Source organism: Mytilus californianus, unplaced genomic scaffold, assembly GCF_021869535.1.
Source record: "Mytilus californianus isolate M0D057914Y unplaced genomic scaffold, xbMytCali1.0.p SCAF_1, whole genome shotgun sequence".
In the NCBI taxonomy this organism is placed as follows: domain Eukaryota; kingdom Metazoa; phylum Mollusca; class Bivalvia; order Mytilida; family Mytilidae; genus Mytilus; species Mytilus californianus.
Window position 1 is genome coordinate 133,779,690 of NW_026262581.1, and position 18,094 is coordinate 133,797,783.

The 18,094-nt window shown below is 31.9% G+C and overlaps 1 protein-coding gene across 2 annotated transcripts in view; it reads right to left on the reverse strand.

The window, feature by feature from the left end:
• The window catches only part of LOC127735201 (uncharacterized), a 52,300-nt gene that overhangs the window by 13,415 nt on the left and 20,791 nt on the right, over positions 1 to 18,094 (reverse strand). For both annotated transcript variants that reach the window (XM_052245338.1, XM_052245331.1), the window contains exons 3-13: positions 13,990 to 14,117; positions 12,432 to 12,545; positions 11,833 to 11,949; positions 11,517 to 11,570; positions 8,188 to 8,280; positions 5,071 to 5,223; positions 4,209 to 4,316; positions 2,882 to 2,983; positions 2,168 to 2,312; positions 1,768 to 1,869; positions 1,498 to 1,566 (exon numbers count right to left, since the gene is read on the reverse strand). In XM_052245338.1, the coding sequence (XP_052101298.1) occupies positions 1,498 to 1,566; positions 1,768 to 1,869; positions 2,168 to 2,312; positions 2,882 to 2,983; positions 4,209 to 4,316; positions 5,071 to 5,223; positions 8,188 to 8,280; positions 11,517 to 11,570; positions 11,833 to 11,949; positions 12,432 to 12,545; positions 13,990 to 14,117 (1,185 nt within the window). The remainder of the gene's footprint in view (positions 1 to 1,497; positions 1,567 to 1,767; positions 1,870 to 2,167; positions 2,313 to 2,881; positions 2,984 to 4,208; positions 4,317 to 5,070; positions 5,224 to 8,187; positions 8,281 to 11,516; positions 11,571 to 11,832; positions 11,950 to 12,431; positions 12,546 to 13,989; positions 14,118 to 18,094) is intronic.

Sequence of the window (18,094 nt, forward strand, 5' to 3'; positions counted from 1 at the left end):
TATTCGTGGTTTACCAATTTTCGTGGGTTTCGTGGGTCACAGCGAACCACGAATTTAAGAATTCAACGAAGAATAATCCCGAGAAATGTGTATGGAGTCGGATGTTTATTTCCGGTTATGTTATGCAGTTCTAGTATAGTGTTGATTAGTGATAAACATTGTAACATAACACGTGTTTTTATTGAAAGAAGATACAAGTATTTTGATTAAATCAACAATTAATATAACGAATATCAGTGATAATTTACTTTTTAAAATTGATTAAAACTGTTCATGGAAAATAACTGCAAGTTGTTAATTACCGTGCCATAGTTTGGTTTACTGGTGATTAAAAATCAATAGGATTAAGTACGGGGTTATTGCCCGTAGGTAATATTGTTTATGCCAGGAACATTTATTTTCACACCTTTTACTTATATGACTGTTCATTACATCGTGATTAGGGAACTGAGCTTTCAATCATAGAATTTTGAATGCCTTATGAAATTCCGACAAGAATCTTTAAATTGTAAAACAAACAAATAATTAGTTGTCTCTGTCCATTATTGTAATAGAAGTTTTCAATGAACACTTTAACCTAGAATGACCAAGCGAGGATTTTGACAATTCAAAACTTGTTCAATGAATTCCTTCTTTTTTATTTGTTTTATTATTGATCAAACCAAGGAGGTTATATGATCTCCAAAATCAAAAAGAAATCCACGATTTACGTAGCTGATTTTTTTTTTTGTAATCAGCGATCCACGAATTTACGTATACCACGAAACGTCTTTTTTTCTCTATCCACGAAAATTGATACCCACGAAAATAAATGAATCCACAGTAACCAATTTTTCCTTCGAAAATCCGGTTAAAAATGATATGCTAATGCTAATACAACTATATACCAAATACTAATTACTAATCATAAGTAGATCCCCTTAAACTGACATAATCTCAAACAAATCATTGATGCTGCTGGAAACAACCCGCCTAAGTCTTGACTTTGTGACTTCAACCAGGTGAGACAAAAACTTAAACCTGAGACTGACTTATTTCCCAATATCCTATTTCTATGTTCATTGAACCATGAAAAGGGGATCAAAACATTATTTGGTATAATCATAATGAACATTTGTATGAAAGTTTCAAGTTATTGTTACCAAAACTACGTTAAAACTTATTAACCAAAAACTTAAACCTGGTACAAGATTGGACTTATATATGGACAGACGAACCAGAGAACAGAAAACAGAATCACACCGTACTATTGTAGAAAGGGCATAAAAAAATTGCACATACAAATGTATATGTAACCGGGAGAGAAACTTGCTAAATTTTCCTCAAGATTCTACAGCTTGTACAAATTTCACAATGTACCTATATTATTTAGCTCTGTTGTGAAGAGATTTACATATGAATTTAATTAGATCTACAATTATAGCAGAGGTCAAAGAGACAGAAATAATATGATGTATTAAGTTAATTAAATACAGTACAAGCTATATATATATATACCTTTCTCATTATGGACTAGTTTCATGAAGATAATTGGACGAGGAGTAGTTGTTAATTCAGGTGTTTCATCTGCAATAGAACCATTAATATATTGTTTATTTTATCTCATAAGCTTATGTAAAATCTGCAGCACCTAAAATGAGGTCACGGTCAGATTACATACATCAAACTTACATGACAATCATATAACAGGCTACAGATTTTAAGACTAAAACATATTTTTTTTAACTATGAACAACTTGTTTTTCAATCTAATTATGCCATAATTACCTGTTTTGGTTTGGTTGTCGATATTCAGATTTATATTTTCTGCCAATGGTAAATTTGCCAGATTTGGATCATCAGCTTTCATAGTAAGATTATCCTTCAAACCTTAAAATCATATAAAATCTTATGTTATAAATCATTTTATCACTTGTGTATTAAAATAGTGTTTTTACAATTTTGTTGAGGCTCTAGTTCAACCAATACAGAATAGCACAATATTCCTTGCCATAGCTACACTTCTTTCTTGTTTAAAATAGTTACTCAACAAAATTTAGATATTTTATTATAACCCTTTTCAGTCCAGAGATCAAATATCATATTTATATATTCCTAAAAGATTCTTTTTAATTTTTACATATTTGGTATGATAGCCACTTTTAAGAGAGATATTAAACACACTTACCATATTTTGTTTCTAAAATAGAAATGTATTGTTTTATCCCTTCTACAATTCTAGTAAGACTTGTCAGTGAGTTTTGGTTTAAGATGAACTTGTGCATCAATGTGGATACATCATGTGAAAGATGGTCCATTGTCTTGTTCAAACTCTGCAAAAAAAAACCAAACAGCATTAAATGTGATATAATTAAATATTCAGAGGGAAAAGATACAGAACCATAATACAATTTATTCTCATACATGAAAAATTTATAATGAATTTTAAAGAACTGTTATGGTTGTTGAAAATAGCATTCGCATTTGTCCACTTTTGCATCATTTAAAATTATTTAAAGGAGTAAGTCAATAAGGCATCTATTTCTAATTATGATTTAATTGCATATTTAAAACAGTGCCTAGATAGGAAATCAGTCTTTTTTTTCTTCCTTTATTTTTTTTTAAATATCTGCATTTTTTTTCCTCTTTCAATTTAGCATAAATTAAAAAAATTCTACCAAAGTCAATAAAAAAAGACAAAATACATTAGGTTTTAGGACCAAAAATAAATACAGTGCATGCATAGAAAAAAAGATCTTTAAACAATATGTTTGTTGTAACAAATAATATATCGGACTCTTAAATTTAATTTGTTGAACACTGTGCTTGATGCTTCCTAGCCCTAATTGTGGTTAAAATCCAGAAGATTTTGTCAACTTTCCCAAAATACTGTTTTAAATACCTCAAGTCTTTCCAAGGCATTAGTTTTAAATTCCATCAAACCATCATTATCTCCAGTGGCTGGTTGGTTTGGTTGTATCATGTCTGAATGGTCAGCTTTCAACTATCATAAGATAAATAAATCAGTCTTTGTTTCATAAGAAAGGACATACAATTTCTATATCAAAGTAAAATGATTTACCAGAAAGGCATTTTTTACAAGGCAAAAAAAATAGTTATACTTGTTTCTTGCATACTGGCAAATAGGGTAGTTAGGTGAGTAAAACAGTTTTATTCTTATAATATCTTACATAGACTGTATAGGGAAATGTTCTGGACCTTAACGTTGCTTAATAAAATGTCCTTAAATGTATTATGTAGGTAGCTCATGTAGGTAACAGAACTGGTCTTTTTTTGCCAAATAAGTAACAACCTATTCAAACACTTTCTTTAGGTAAACAAATTTTGCAATCAAGGTTTAAGAATATGTCATATTTATTAGTTATGGCTGAAATTAGGATATGACTCAATCAAGACAAATGTTCAAACTTAACTGTGTCTTAAATTTATCACCATTTGCTGGAAATAAACCTGCAGAGTTTTAGCTGCTTATTTTCAAAAATGTTTGGCAAGCAGTCAGGAGTATAAATACATTATAATGTAAACAACCAAAGATATTCTAGTAATTACTGTTTTCATAAATTTACTTTAAAAAAATATTGTTACATAACATGATGGCTATGTAGTATTTATTAACACCTACATATGCTTCATCTCTCTACTGAAGTATATTTTGATTTTAAACTATCCAAAAAAAACACTAATATGAACTAGAACCATTCATCAACAGCAATGAAATTTACTTAAATACACTCATTTCTGTTATTAAAACAGCAACTATCTTGAACTGGAAGTTATTGCATCAAAAACAAAGACAATGTACTAAGCAGAGATCTACTTTGACAGCACTGAAGTATCACTGAAGCTGCATCATGAACATAAAACTCAAATATATGACGGAAATTGTGTAAATAGTTTCTACCCCTATCTCAGCATGACATACTTATTTTGTAGTTAGATAACATAAACAATGAATAAATCAAGTCAAACTGAAAATGCATTCTGTCTGTTCAAGTATATCTCAACATTGTTTATGTGTGTAAGTGTATGAAAAATATAGTGATACTCAACTAGTTTAAAATGATATCTTAAGATTTATCCTAAGTACAAGCTTTAAAATAAGCCACTGGTCTCACAGATTCTTTATCATTATAATTATACTATCCAGATTTTTACAAAGTACTGGTAAATTAAGAATCCTTTGTGTGTGTGAATGTGTGAATGCTCACCTGTACAAACTGATCTTTAAGGTTCTTTACCATAGAAGTTACATTATCCATATTTGACAAAATACTCATCAAAGAGGAGTCACTTGAATCTTCTGTTTTGTTTGGCATCTATATAGGATAATGCATGAATAAATAAAAAATATGCAATTCTCAGTATTAATTCCTTCTGATCACAACTTTGTTTTAAAACAAAAAAGTCTCATGCATTCAGCACTTTTTCCATTTGTAAATTGGGGCATAACTCTAGACAGGTAAAAGTGACGCCACCCAAATTCATACGATGTGGTTTTGTGGTAATAAGCATTGTGTATAAATTTTATAACATTTGGTTGAGGCAAACTAAAGTTAGAGAATGGAAACCAATTTTGGGACGTACGGACGGACGTATAGACGGACAAGGGTAAAACTTAATGCCCCCTCCACTACAGCGGGGGCATAAAAATTTGTTTGTCAGATCCGATACGTGATCACAGATTACAACCCATCACTGTCAAACCGCTAACCAAATAAGAAGTCATTCTGTGATCAAAAATTACAACTCATCACTGTCAAACTGCTAACCAAATAAGAAGTCATTCTGTTCAGTTGTTTGTTAAAAAAATGTGACAAAAATATTTGTTTGACAAACAGATTGACAAGTGATACAATTTTGATCCCACCCCACAAGTGTGAGTATAACTAGATGTGCCAGTGCGAACAAGTCTGAACTACTGTTTATTTTCAGTACCATGGATAATGATAGGATTCATTTTTTTAGTTGGTTATGGTTCTTTATACTCTAAGAGGACCATATATCATAACTCCTGACTTCAATTTTTTTTTATCAGATTTCATGTCTGAAATTATTTTTTGTAATGCCTACCATTTCCTGAACATACTGCTTGACTTGAGTTTCTATTTGTTTCTTCACAGCCTCTGGCATCAGAGCGACAGGACCAGTTGTAACAGGTGTGACTCGCTGTGATAACTGCTGCTGAATATGTGCTGTACTGTTATCCAACATCTCAAATTTAGTCTATGTAAATAATTTAAAAATATGTAGAAATTAAAAATTTAGTAGGTCTTGGTTTGTTTTGACTATTGTTCAGCATTATCAAAGCACTATAAAAACAGTTCATGTTAATTTTGATCAGGTTGTCCTTTTCATTATAGTGTTCTTTGTGTGTGAGTCACCAACTTCAACCCACACGACACTCTTTACTGATAAATCCACTGATAACTGTGACCATTCTCATATACACTTTGGATTACATATATGTGTAACACTCAGAAACGTGTTCATCCCCCCAAACGTGTCCGATTCCCCCAAACGTGTCCAATGAACTGCAAAACATGTCTTGTTGCTAAAGGGCGCCAAAACGTGTTCTGTTTATAAGCGCTCAGTTGTATCCATTTAAAAAAAAAAGGCCAAACGTGTCCGATTTATATGAAACCGTAAGGTTTCCTTTTTAAAAGCACAGAAACCACTTTCTCATGAAGCTGATTGCAATACCCTCATATATAATTAAGACATTTAGGCATCATCAGAGATTATTAGTGTAATAGAATCCACTTAATAAACGATGATTTAAACTGTACAAAACTAATAAATAGCAATAGTTATGTTTTTTCTAAATACACATGACATATTTGCCACTGGACATTAAACAATCAACAGCCAATAGTTAATTATGTGTTGCACATTTAGCTTGCAGTTCTGCTTAATACAAATAACCGGCATTGAACACATTATTGCTAATAATTGACCACTTTATCAACAGTGAAGCACCTGGGAAACTTACAAGATAATAAACTGCTTTCCTGAGTGCAGCTGGATACGCCCGCAGAGGTCCAACCCTGAACAGTTGGGGCAAAAACTGGACACAATATTCAAGCTTGATACAGGTCTGAATTTGGATTGTAATTAAATATTTGACATATTATAGGTTTCTGAATAAATGTAGTCAAAGAACTTGAAATTGGTTATATGAATTGAATTTATATTCAATTAAAGATTTCTTGCTGTTGTGCAATACACTGTGCTGTTGCGCAATACTTAGTAAATCTGTTGTCAGACTATAAACAAATAAAGTTTAATTTCTTCTCAATGTCATATTTGAAATTTATGAAAATCAATAGGGAGATTACATCAATAGCTATAAATAATTCACCAAAGTTTCATGAGAACTGCTGAAAGCATTTTTGAGTTAGTGTCCAAAAACTGGAAAATCCCCCCTTTTTTAATGAATAAAACCCCATAACTCAGAAATGTAAAATCTAAAATTTATAAAATTATAAAGGGAGCTTACATCAACAGATATAAACAATTCACCAAAGTTTCATGAGAACTGCTGAAAGCATTTTTTAGTTATTGTCGGAAAACTGGAAAATCCCCCTTTTTTAATGAATTAAACCCTGTAACTCGGAAACGTTAAATCTAAAATTTATAAAAATCCAAAAGGGAGCTCATGTCAATAGATATAAACAATTCACCAAAATTTCTTGCAAGTTGGTGAAAGCATTCTTGAGTTATTGTTGGAAAACTGGAAAATCCCCCCTTTTTTAATGAATAAAACCCCAAAAATCGGAAACGGTAAATCTGAAATTTATAAAAAACGAAAGGGAACTCACGTCAACAGATATAAACAATTCACCAAAGTTTCATGCATATTGGTTAAAGCTTTTTTGAGTTAATGTCCGACATGTTGACGACGGACGGACAGTCAACAGTATACCATAATACGTCTCATAAACGGGCGTATAAAAAGTATTAAAATTTTTAATTGTGAAATACCTCTATCTGAACTTAAAAACAATGATAACTATATTGATAAAAATTAATAAAACCGCTGCAAGTCAAAATAACTTTTTATTGTGTGATTCTTTTTTAGCCTGGTGTCTAGATATAAGAAGATGTGGTATGAGTGCCAATGAGACAACTCTCCATCCAAGTCAAAATTTATAAAAGTAAACCATTATAGGTCACAGTACGGTCTTCAACACGGAGCCTTGGCTCACACCGAACAGTAAGCTATAAAGGCCCCAAAAAATTACTAGTGTAAAACCATTCAAACGGGAAAACCAACGGTCTAATCTATATAAAAAACGAGAAACTGTTTATTTGAAAGCAGAAGTCATTGTGCACAATGTAGCATGTATTGGACATTTGTCTATACGGATTACTACACCTTCCCTTCAGATTTCTTTTGGTAGCTACTTCAATTTTTAAGAATCCATCCGAACCCGAAGTCTGTTTTATCGTATTCCACGCCATTGAAACTTGCCGTAAATATTTTTGACTTCACAGATAAATATTGGCGCTTGGAGTTTTGAGACGTTCTGGCGTTTTTATTTGGACACGTTTAGGCGAATAACAATTATCGGACACGTTTGGGGGTGTGAAATCGGACACGTTTGGGCAATTTATAATTTGAAGGACACGTTTAGGCGAAATAGACACATTTGGGAGAATAGGACACGTTTGGGGGGATGGACACGTTTGGGAGTGTTACATATGTTTATGTGTGTGTGTGTTGAGGATCAGTACTGACCTAACAAACTATTATCCATTCTCAGTCACAGTATTTTAATTGATTGATTGATGTTGACTATACGTCTTGGTACAAATAGGCTATATCACCGTGACACAGTATTTTAAAGTTGAAAGAATAATTCAGGATACTATCCATTCTCTTTTACAATATATGTGGGCATTTGCGGACTCATTCAGCTTAATTTCAGTTCTCTTTCAAAGTTTTTATGTGCTTGATATTCATATTATATATAAAAATAAGAAGATGTGGTATGATTGCCAATGAGACAACTCTCCACCTAATGACATAGAAAGTGATTAGTATGTTTGTATTGATGCAACAGTGTGTACATTCTCTTTCAAAGGTTTTTTTATGTGTTTATTTTTGTGTTAAAGGAATCACCCAAGACTGTATGTGTTTGATGGATTATTAAAGTGTGTGTGTGGGTGTTTTTGAAGAATACTGACCTGATGACCATTCAGGACAATGTCCATTGTGTCCATTTTCTTCCATAGTGTTATGTTTAATTCTGAAACTGTCTGCTGCAATGACTCCACTTTCTGATAAAATAATGTAATAAAATGCTTCGCTGGGGCGCAGCTTGATACGACCGCAGAGGTCGAACCCTGAACAGTTGGGGCAAGTATGGACACAACATTCAAGCTTGATACAGCTCTGAATTTGGATTGTTATTAAATATTTGACACAGCATAGGTTTCTGACACAGAAAGAATGTGGTCTAAGAACTTGAATTTTTTTTTAATTTACCTATTATGGTCCAATGTCCAAAATCAAAATACATGGTTAGATTCAGCATATCAAAGAACCCCATATATTCAATTTTTGTTAAAATCAAACAAAGTTTAATTTTGGACCCCAACTTGGACAAACTTGAAAACTGGGCCCATAATCAAAAATCTAAACACATGTTTAGATTCAGCATATCAAAGAACCCCAAGAATTCAATTTTTGCTAAAATCAAACTAAGTTTAATTTTGGACCCTTTGGACCTTAATGTAGACCAATTTAAAAAACTGGACTTAAAATTAAAAATCTAAATACACGGTTAGATTTGGAATATCAAAGAACCCCAATAATTCAATTTTTGATGAAATCAAACAAAGTTTAATTTTGGACCCTTTTGACCTCAATATGAACCAATTTGATAGCGGGGCCCACAAATAAAAAATCTAAATTCATGGTTAGATTCAGCATATCAAAGAACCCCATATATTCAATTTTTGTTGAAATCAAAAAAAGTTTAATTTTGGACCCCAATTTGGACCAACTTGAAAACTGGGCCCATAATCAAAAATCTAAACACATGTTTAGATTCAGCATATCAAAGAACCCCAAGAATTCAATTTTTGTTAAAATCAAACTAAGTTTAATTTTGGACCCTTTGGACCTCAATGAAGACCAATTTAAAAAACAGGACCCAAATTAAAAATCTAAAAACACGGTTAGATTTGGCATATCAAAGAACCCCAATAATTCAATTTTCGATGAAATCAAACAAAGTTTAATTTTGGACCCTTTTGACCTCAATATGAACCAATTTGATAGCGGGGCCTACAAATAAAAAATCTAAATACATGGTTAGATTCAGCATATCAAAGAACCTCATATATTCAATTTTTGTTGAAATCAAACAAAGTTTAATTTTGGACCCCAATTTGGACCAACTTGAAAACTGGGCCCATAATAAAAAATCTAAATACATGTTTAGATTCAGCATATCAAAGAACCCCATATATTCAATTTTTGTTGAAATCAAACAAAGTTTAAATACTGGACCCTATCTTGGACCAACTTGAAAACTGGGCCCATAATAAAAAATCTAAACACATGTTTAGATTCAGCAAATCAAAGAACCCCAAGAATTCAATTTTTGTTAAAATCAAACTTAGTTTAATTTTGGACCCTTTGGACCTCAATGTAGACCAATTTAAAAAACAGGACCCAAAATTAAAAACCTAAATACACGGTTAGATTTGGAATATCAAAGAACCCCAATAATTCAATTTTAGATGAAATCAAACAAAGTTTAATTTTGGACCCTTTTGACCTCAATATGAACCAATTAGATAACGGGGTCCACAAATAAAAAATCTAAATACATGGTTAGATTCAGCATATCAAAGAACCCCATATATTCAATTTTTGTTGAAATCAAACAAAGTTTAATTTTGGACCCCAATTTGGACCGACTTGAAAACTGGGCCAAAAATCAAAAATCTAAATACATGTTTAGATTCAGCATATCAAAGAACCTCATATATTCAATTTTTGCTAAAATCAAACAAAGTTTAATTTTGGACCCTTTGGACATTAATGTAGACCAATTTGAAAACTGGACCCAAAATTAAAAATCTAAATACACTGTTAGATTCGGCATAACAAATAAATAAATGTGATCAAAGATTTTACAAATCTAATGCGCCATACTGTGCAATTAAAGATTACTTCTTGAAATTTTTCAATATTTGAAATTTGAAAAAAAAAAAATATTTGAAGAATAATTCTTTTTAATTTCTGAAATCTGAAATGAGAAAAAATTGGCCCCCCACAATTTCTTTTTATCCCCCCCCACCTTTTTCCCCCAAAAAAATTCTTTCCCTCAAGATATGGTCATAATCTCAATTCAAATTTCCAATGGAGTTGGCAACCATAATTACCCATTTAAATTTACCATAGTGCTAACTTAATCTATTTTATAATAGAATTAATAAAAATATAGTGTCAAATCTTTCATATGGATTTTTTTGTAAAAAAAAAAGATGAAAACATTTGCAGATATTTTTACTGGTCTTCCTTTATAAATATGCATTTCTTTAAACATAATTTAAAAGCAGTGTAAGGGAAGTAACCAAAACGTTGTATTTGGATTACCTCCCTTACACTGTTTTAGATTATCTTTATTGTTCATTAACCATTACTTTATACATAATTTAAAAGCAGTGTAAGGGAGATAATTTCAATGATGTATTTGATTTATCTCCCTTACACTGCTTTAAATTATGTTTTGTACTAAAGTATTTGTCCATTAACCAGGACAACCTTGTTTTTCCCCCTTTTTTGCCCCTAATTCCTAAACGGTTTGAGCCATAACCCCCCAAAGCAAATCCTAACCATCCCTTTGTGGTATGGAAACTTGTAGTATAATTTCAGAGAGATCCATACACCGTTCCACAGTTATTGTCTGGAAACTAGAAAATGCTCATTTTTGGCCCCTTTTTGGCCCCTAATTCCTTAACTGTTTGTACCATAACCCCCAAAATCAATCCCAACCTTCCTTTTGTGGTATTTAACCTTATGGTCAAATTTCAAAAAGATCCATTCACTTAAACTAAAGTTAGAGTGCGAAAACCAATATGTATTCGGACGACGACGCCGGACGACGACGACGACGACGCCAACGTCATACCAATATACGACCACAAAATTTTTTTGCGGTCGTATAAAAATTAGTAAATCTTTGTTGCTTTTAAACATACATTGAAATGTTTTAATTCTATTTCCATAACTCTACTGTTCATGATGAAGCGCAAAAAGAAGAAAAAATAACTAAAAGGATATCAAACGCTGTGTTACTGTTTGCAGTGTATCTCTAATCAGTTAACAAATGATAATATCATTTCATAATATTTCAAGAACATTCGACCTAAAAACATTTCAATCTAAAATCTATAGCTATTTTATTCTGTATTATATTCTAATATTTGCCTTTTTTATCTTCCACCTAAATGTAGATTGTATATATATATGACATGGTGAATGACTATCAATGTCTTACCTTTGACAAGTCTCCATTATCCTGAACAAAAGGTTTACTTTCTCTGTCATCAGACTGAAAATGAGAGACAAACACTTTTTAAACAGTTAAGATGGTTGACATCGTTTTTTCAGAAAATAAACTTATGAGTAAAAAGGGTAAAATTGGTAATGGTCAAAGTACTAGCAAACCCCTATAAATGTTAACTGAAGCTGAATTTCTCTACATTTAATGTTTTCATATGGTATGGACAATATGGGATAAAATAATCTTAACACTTTATTCAATTAATCAACAGCATTTACTTATATTGACGGATTTGAATATAAAATTTTACCTGTAAATTCTTTTGTGTCAGGTCACTTAATTGTTTTTCAGCACTCAGTTTAAATGTATTCAATGCCTCTAATTGTGATTTTAAATTCTGAACTTCAGATCCAATACCTGCTACAGACTGAAAAACACATATGAAACTAAAAATGGTAAGAAAGAAGAGATTTTAATAATATCTATTTCAAATCATATGGTTTTACTGAAATCAAAATGATTAATCTTGGATTTTTGACAATTCTCAATAATAAATGAACAATAAATGAATTTACAGTATCAAAAGTGGAGGAATATATTTATTTAAAGATTGTCTAATGAAAAACTCCCAAAGTACAATTCTAGAACGCTGGTATATAATTCCAGACTGATTTTGTAGATCACATGCGAAATTTAATCAATTTGTGGCCTATAAAAAATGTATCCAACTAACCGGAACCGTTTAAATACATGTAGCAATAGAAATTTTTCTTTTGCTTTGAAATTCTGCAGTGCCAAAGGCAGACACAATAAGTACTCCTTTTCCTCCTTTTCAAAACAATGCCCTTACTGAATTCATCACACAACCAATAACTAGCTATTATTATAGAGCTAGAATACCGTACATACCTTAGATATAATAGGTATCTGTGACAGCTGTTCTAATTTCTTATTTAACTCATCCTGGGATTTCACTGTCATTGCAGATTTTATAGAGTCTGATGATTTTGTCAATGTGTCTATCTGTAATACATAGACATACTTTAATAACATTAATTCACTAATTCCTCATTGCTAAATATATGGTTTTAATCTGCAGAGCCAGCTGGAAAATCTTTGGTATTGTTTAAATAAGATATTTATAATCAATCTTTATCATCTTCAATGATGGCAATCATCCACAACATATGACGATAATTAAAGCTCCTTGGGTCTGGACAAGTTGAAAACATTTCATTTATTGGATTGCAAAATTCATGAATATTTTGTTGAATTTTCAATTTTTTTATTTCTACTTTTTTAGCTAATATTCTGTTTTCTGAACTTTTTGAAAACTTTCTGTCAAGATAAAGTAAGTTCTTCCACTCAATTGAATGAAATGTTCAAATGGACAAAAGCCTTTGCTTAAACTAGATGTGTCGGAACGACAAGAATGGCCCGCTCTCAAAAAAAGCTTGAAGTCATTTTCAGGAGCGGAAATTTGAGAATGAAAGTCTGTATAACTGTTATTTCCCCCAATTTCAAGCCTGTTATTTCAGCAAAAATCAGCAGACCGGAACAAAACGTAAACTGATTTGTACCTCATCACAGAAGACTCACAAACTAAATATCAGCTCAATATGTAAAGGTGTTTAGAAAAAAAGTCTGTAAAACTTATTTTCACAAAATTTTCAAAGTCCAAAGCCCATAATTTTGGAGAAAATCAGCAGAGCAGAACTAAACCTTAACTCAATCTGTAACTCATCATAGTAGATTCACAAACTAAAAAAAGCTAAATATGTGAAGGCGTTTAAAAAAAGTCTGTATGACTGTTTGTGACGGAATGACGGATATGGATAAAACTATATGGCCAAATAAAAAGGCCCCAACCACTTTGTGGCGGGGCCATAAAATTAAAATAGATTGCCTGAACTTGATAGTAGTTCCTGTCAGTTTGAATTCATGTAAAAGAGATATGCAACCCCTGACTTATTAAAAGAGTAACTTTGAGGGCCTTAATATAAAAAGTTTGATTTCTGGAAATGCATGGCAATTAGGCTTTAGAAACAGATGACAAAAAAATTGTAATTTAAGACCAAACTGTGTTAAAATAAAATTTTTAAAATTTTGGAATTTCATTTCATTCATTTGTATTTTAAATTGGTCAAGACTGGCAAACTGACCATTTCCTGACCATTGCTCCTAATAGGAAACCTGTTTTGCTCTCAATGTAACTGTCTTGTGATTAAAGATAAGAAGGTAAATAAAATGAAACAGCAATCCGAGGAAAAAACATATAATAACTGTTCCTCATGTTGTCTTCAGAATACTGGTTTGATAAGACATGGCTTGGTCACTTGCCTTAGAGCCCAGAAGTAAAAGTTGTTGGCAAATACTTCGATAACTGGTAAGTTCTTTTTTATAGCATGTACAGCATGTTGGGTGTTCATAAAAATAAAATTCTACAAGCAACTTGACATATATTTACCTGACCATCTAATTTAGAAAACTTCTGTGACTCCTCTGATTTGACATTTTGTAAAGTTGTTTTTAATTCATCAATCTGTGGTTGAAATTTTCCAACTTCTGTTGTACTGTCTTTATTTTTTCTTTCCACTGCAAAAGAAATTATATGAAATTTTCAAATAATCAAGATCAATTATTCTTAAAAGCATCTATGCAAATGAATCCAACTAAACTTCCTTTTCGCTGAAAGTACAATGTAATACATGTAGATACCGGGTAGTTCATATTAGGAAAGAACAGTTTGGTTAAAAAATTGAAACAAATCATTCAAACTATTTCAAAATAAAAACCCATCAGATCAAGTTAAATGCTGGTAACACACTCACATATATTCATTGGTAGATTTTAACACATCTTTACACTGAAACCCACAGATGCAATCATTATCTAGTACAAACAGACTTTTTTTTATAATCATATCACATCTACAAATTATCTTTCTGAATGTGCAATTAATACTTGCCACTGGGTAATAAGCAGATATCAATCAATCATTGTGCAAAATTTGAAGAAACTTGAAACAGGACAACTAAAGTGGTTCAGAGTTCGCGAAAACTTATTTTGACCCGTCGGTCATGGGACCGACAAAGCATGATTATTTGTCAGTCCTACAAAATTTTAGACAGTCCTACAAAATCTGTCAATTTTATCCTGAGAAAAAATTGATAACATATTTTATCGAAAAATAACTTTATTAATATTATTATTAGTTTTATTCTTCGCACCCACAGGCAAATTAACAATGAAGGACCAGTTCAGGTCTTCTGATTGTTCTTATATAAAGTCATCTTCACTATCCATTTCATCATCTGAATCACTTTCTCGGCTGTTGCAGTATTTGTTTGCTCCATTGTGGGGTTCAATCGCCGATTGTTTGCCAGGGATGGCTCTATGGACAAATTAAGTAGGCCATGTGTAGGTTACAATACACCATTAGATTTTGTGGGCGCAGCCATTTTATGAGCATAACATGGTATTCAGAATTAAGAGTATAGCTAATCCTGATTGGTTGATATGTGCGCCCGTTATTTTTTGTTATGAGAGACTTCGTGCATTCTGCATTATACCAAAGGCCAAATAAATTATTTTCCTTAGCCCTAACGGAACTGAGATGTCTTTTAAACGCTAGGATGAGACACGTATTTTTAAGTGCAAAATTGATAGGCATGGGAGATAAGTACAAATTACGCTAAGAAAAGCAACGCGAACCTATATTTTTTGGACCAAAAAATACTGTCCTAATAACTTTTCTTTAATTCTAGCAAGGTTTCGTTAAAAAAATCAACTTTCTGAAGTCTGTATCTCGAAAAAGGCTATCATTGTCGCCTATGGGGAAATTAATTGTTTATTTCAATCTATACAGCGTCGACATTTCCTCATCATAGTGCTCAAAAAGTGTCAAAAACAGTAATTTTACTTGATATTTGATGTGAAACCTTATTTTTTGGTGACAAATGAATTATTGATTAACTAGTTTTTAAGCTATAGTCTGTTTCATTTTTGTATTGCTTTTTACCTTAGAAGCATGGGTGGGTTCGACTTTTGACTTACTGTGGAGAGAATATGTCATGTTCTGAACTTCTGCTGATTTGTTTGAAAAAAGCACGTACACGTCTAGAGTTTGGATATACAAATCAATTTTTAAACATGACAATCTCGATCCAAGTGCTGTTATCGAAATTACCAAATTCAGGGAAAATGTACAGAAATGATCCCCATCGAACATTGAAATGTTCACTCGAATGACAGACTATAAAAAAAGAATAGGCATGACATTTTGTAGTTAACGAATAGTTTTCGATGCTTAAACACAAATATTTACACATTTATCATATTTTGAAATGCTATAGTCTGTTTCAAAAATGTACTTTTATACGAAAATGGTTTCATTTAAAACTGTTGTTCAAAATTCACCGTAGTAGTTACATATTGGATCGGTTTTGGTATCAATATAATCAGTACTTGATGACATACAAAGAATCATTGGAGAAAGTGGACATTATCTTCAGGCCCTTTTTAGCAGTACCGCATTTACTCAAAAAATCTGAATTTTTTTCCCCATTTTTTGACTGGGGTCACCTCTGATAAAAAATTGTGAAAATTCAGAGAGTAATGCCAGAACGTTTTGAAGATGATTTTTTTGTGGCATATATATTTGTGCATATAACGAACTATGAATTGCATGATTCTAGAAAGTATTAAATACCGTATAGGTTACAATACACCATTAGATTTTATGGGCGCAGCCATTTTATGAGCATAACATGGTATTCAGAATTAAGAGTATAGCTAATCCTGATTGATTGATATGTGCGCCCGTTATTTTTTGTTATTAGAGACTTCGTGCATTCTGCATTATACCAAAGGCCAAATAAATTATTTTCCTTAGCCCTAACGGAACTGAGATGTCTTTTAAACGCTAGGATGAGACACGTATTTTTAAGTGCAAAATTGATAGGCATGGGAGATAAGTACAAATTACGCTAAGAAAAGCAACGCGAACCTATATTTTTTGGACCAAAAAATACTGTCCTAATAACTTTTCTTTAATTCTAGAAAGGTTTCGTTAAAAAAATCAACTTTCTGAAGTCTGTATCTCGAAAAAGGCTATCATTGTCGCCTATGGGGAAATTAATTGTTTATTTCAATCTGTAGATCGCCGCTTTGGTTTGTTTATAATAAATCCGTAAACCAGTACCGGAAATTGGCAGCGGATACATCTGATAACCGATGTAAACACTTGTTGGAAACAGTTGCGGTACATCTAATAACCGATGTAAATAAAATGCTTCGCTGGGGCGCAGCTTGATACGACCGCAGAGGTCGAACCCTGAACAGTTGGGGCAAGTATGGACACAACATTCAAGCTTGATACAGCTCTGAATTTGGATTGTTATTAAATATTTGACACAGCATAGGTTTCTGACACAGAAAGAATGTGGTCTAAGAACTTGAATTTTTTTAATTTACCTATTATGGTCCAATGTCCAAAATCAAAATACATGGTTAGATTCAGCATATCAAAGAACACCATATATTCAATTTTTGTTAAAATCAAACAAAGTTTAATTTTGGACCCCAACTTGGACAAACTTGAAAACTGGGCCCATAATCAAAAATCTAAACACATGTTTAGATTCAGCATATCAAAGAACCCCAAGAATTCAATTTTTGCTAAAATCAAACTAAGTTTAATTTTGGACCCTTTGGACCTTAATGTAGACCAATTTAAAAAACGGGACTTAAAATTAAAAATCTAAATACACGGTTAGATTTGGAATATCAAAGAACCCCAATAATTCAATTTTTGATGAAATCAAACAAAGTTTAATTTTGGACCCTTTTGACCTCAATATGAACCAATTTGATAGCAGGGCCCACAAATAAAAATTCTAAATTCATGGTTAGATTCAGCATATCAAAGAAACCCATATATTCAATTTTTGTTGAAATCAAAAAAAGTTTAATTTTGGACCCCAACTTGGACAAACTTGAAAACTGGGCCCATAATCAAAAATCTAAATACATGTTTAGATTCAGCATATCAAAGAACCCCAAGAATTCAATTTTTGTTAAAATCAAACCAAGTTTAATTTTGGACCCTTTGGACCTCAATGAACCAATTTAAAAAACGGGACCCAAATTAAAAATCTAAAAACACGGTTAGATTTGGCATATCAAAGAACCCCAATAATTCAATTTTCGATGAAATCAAACAAAGTTTAATTTTGGACCCTTTTGACCTCAATATGAACCAATTTGATAGCGGAGCCTACAAATAAAAAATCTAAATACATGGTTAGAATCAGCATATGGTATAAAACCACTAATTCATAGCCCCATTGCTTTCTATGTTAAATTCTGCAATTTCAAGCATAAATGGCTACTTTGTCTTAAGTTCAAATAAAGTGGCAGTTATTTCATGTCAAAACTGTACCTTATGCAGACTTGTGCTGAAAAAATCAACATACCTTTAATTGCATATTAGAGCGTACTGGTTCCCGGAAGTTTGATAGTACAAAAACAGGAACTTCTGATCTGAACAACAGGCCAAATGAGCCCTCCTA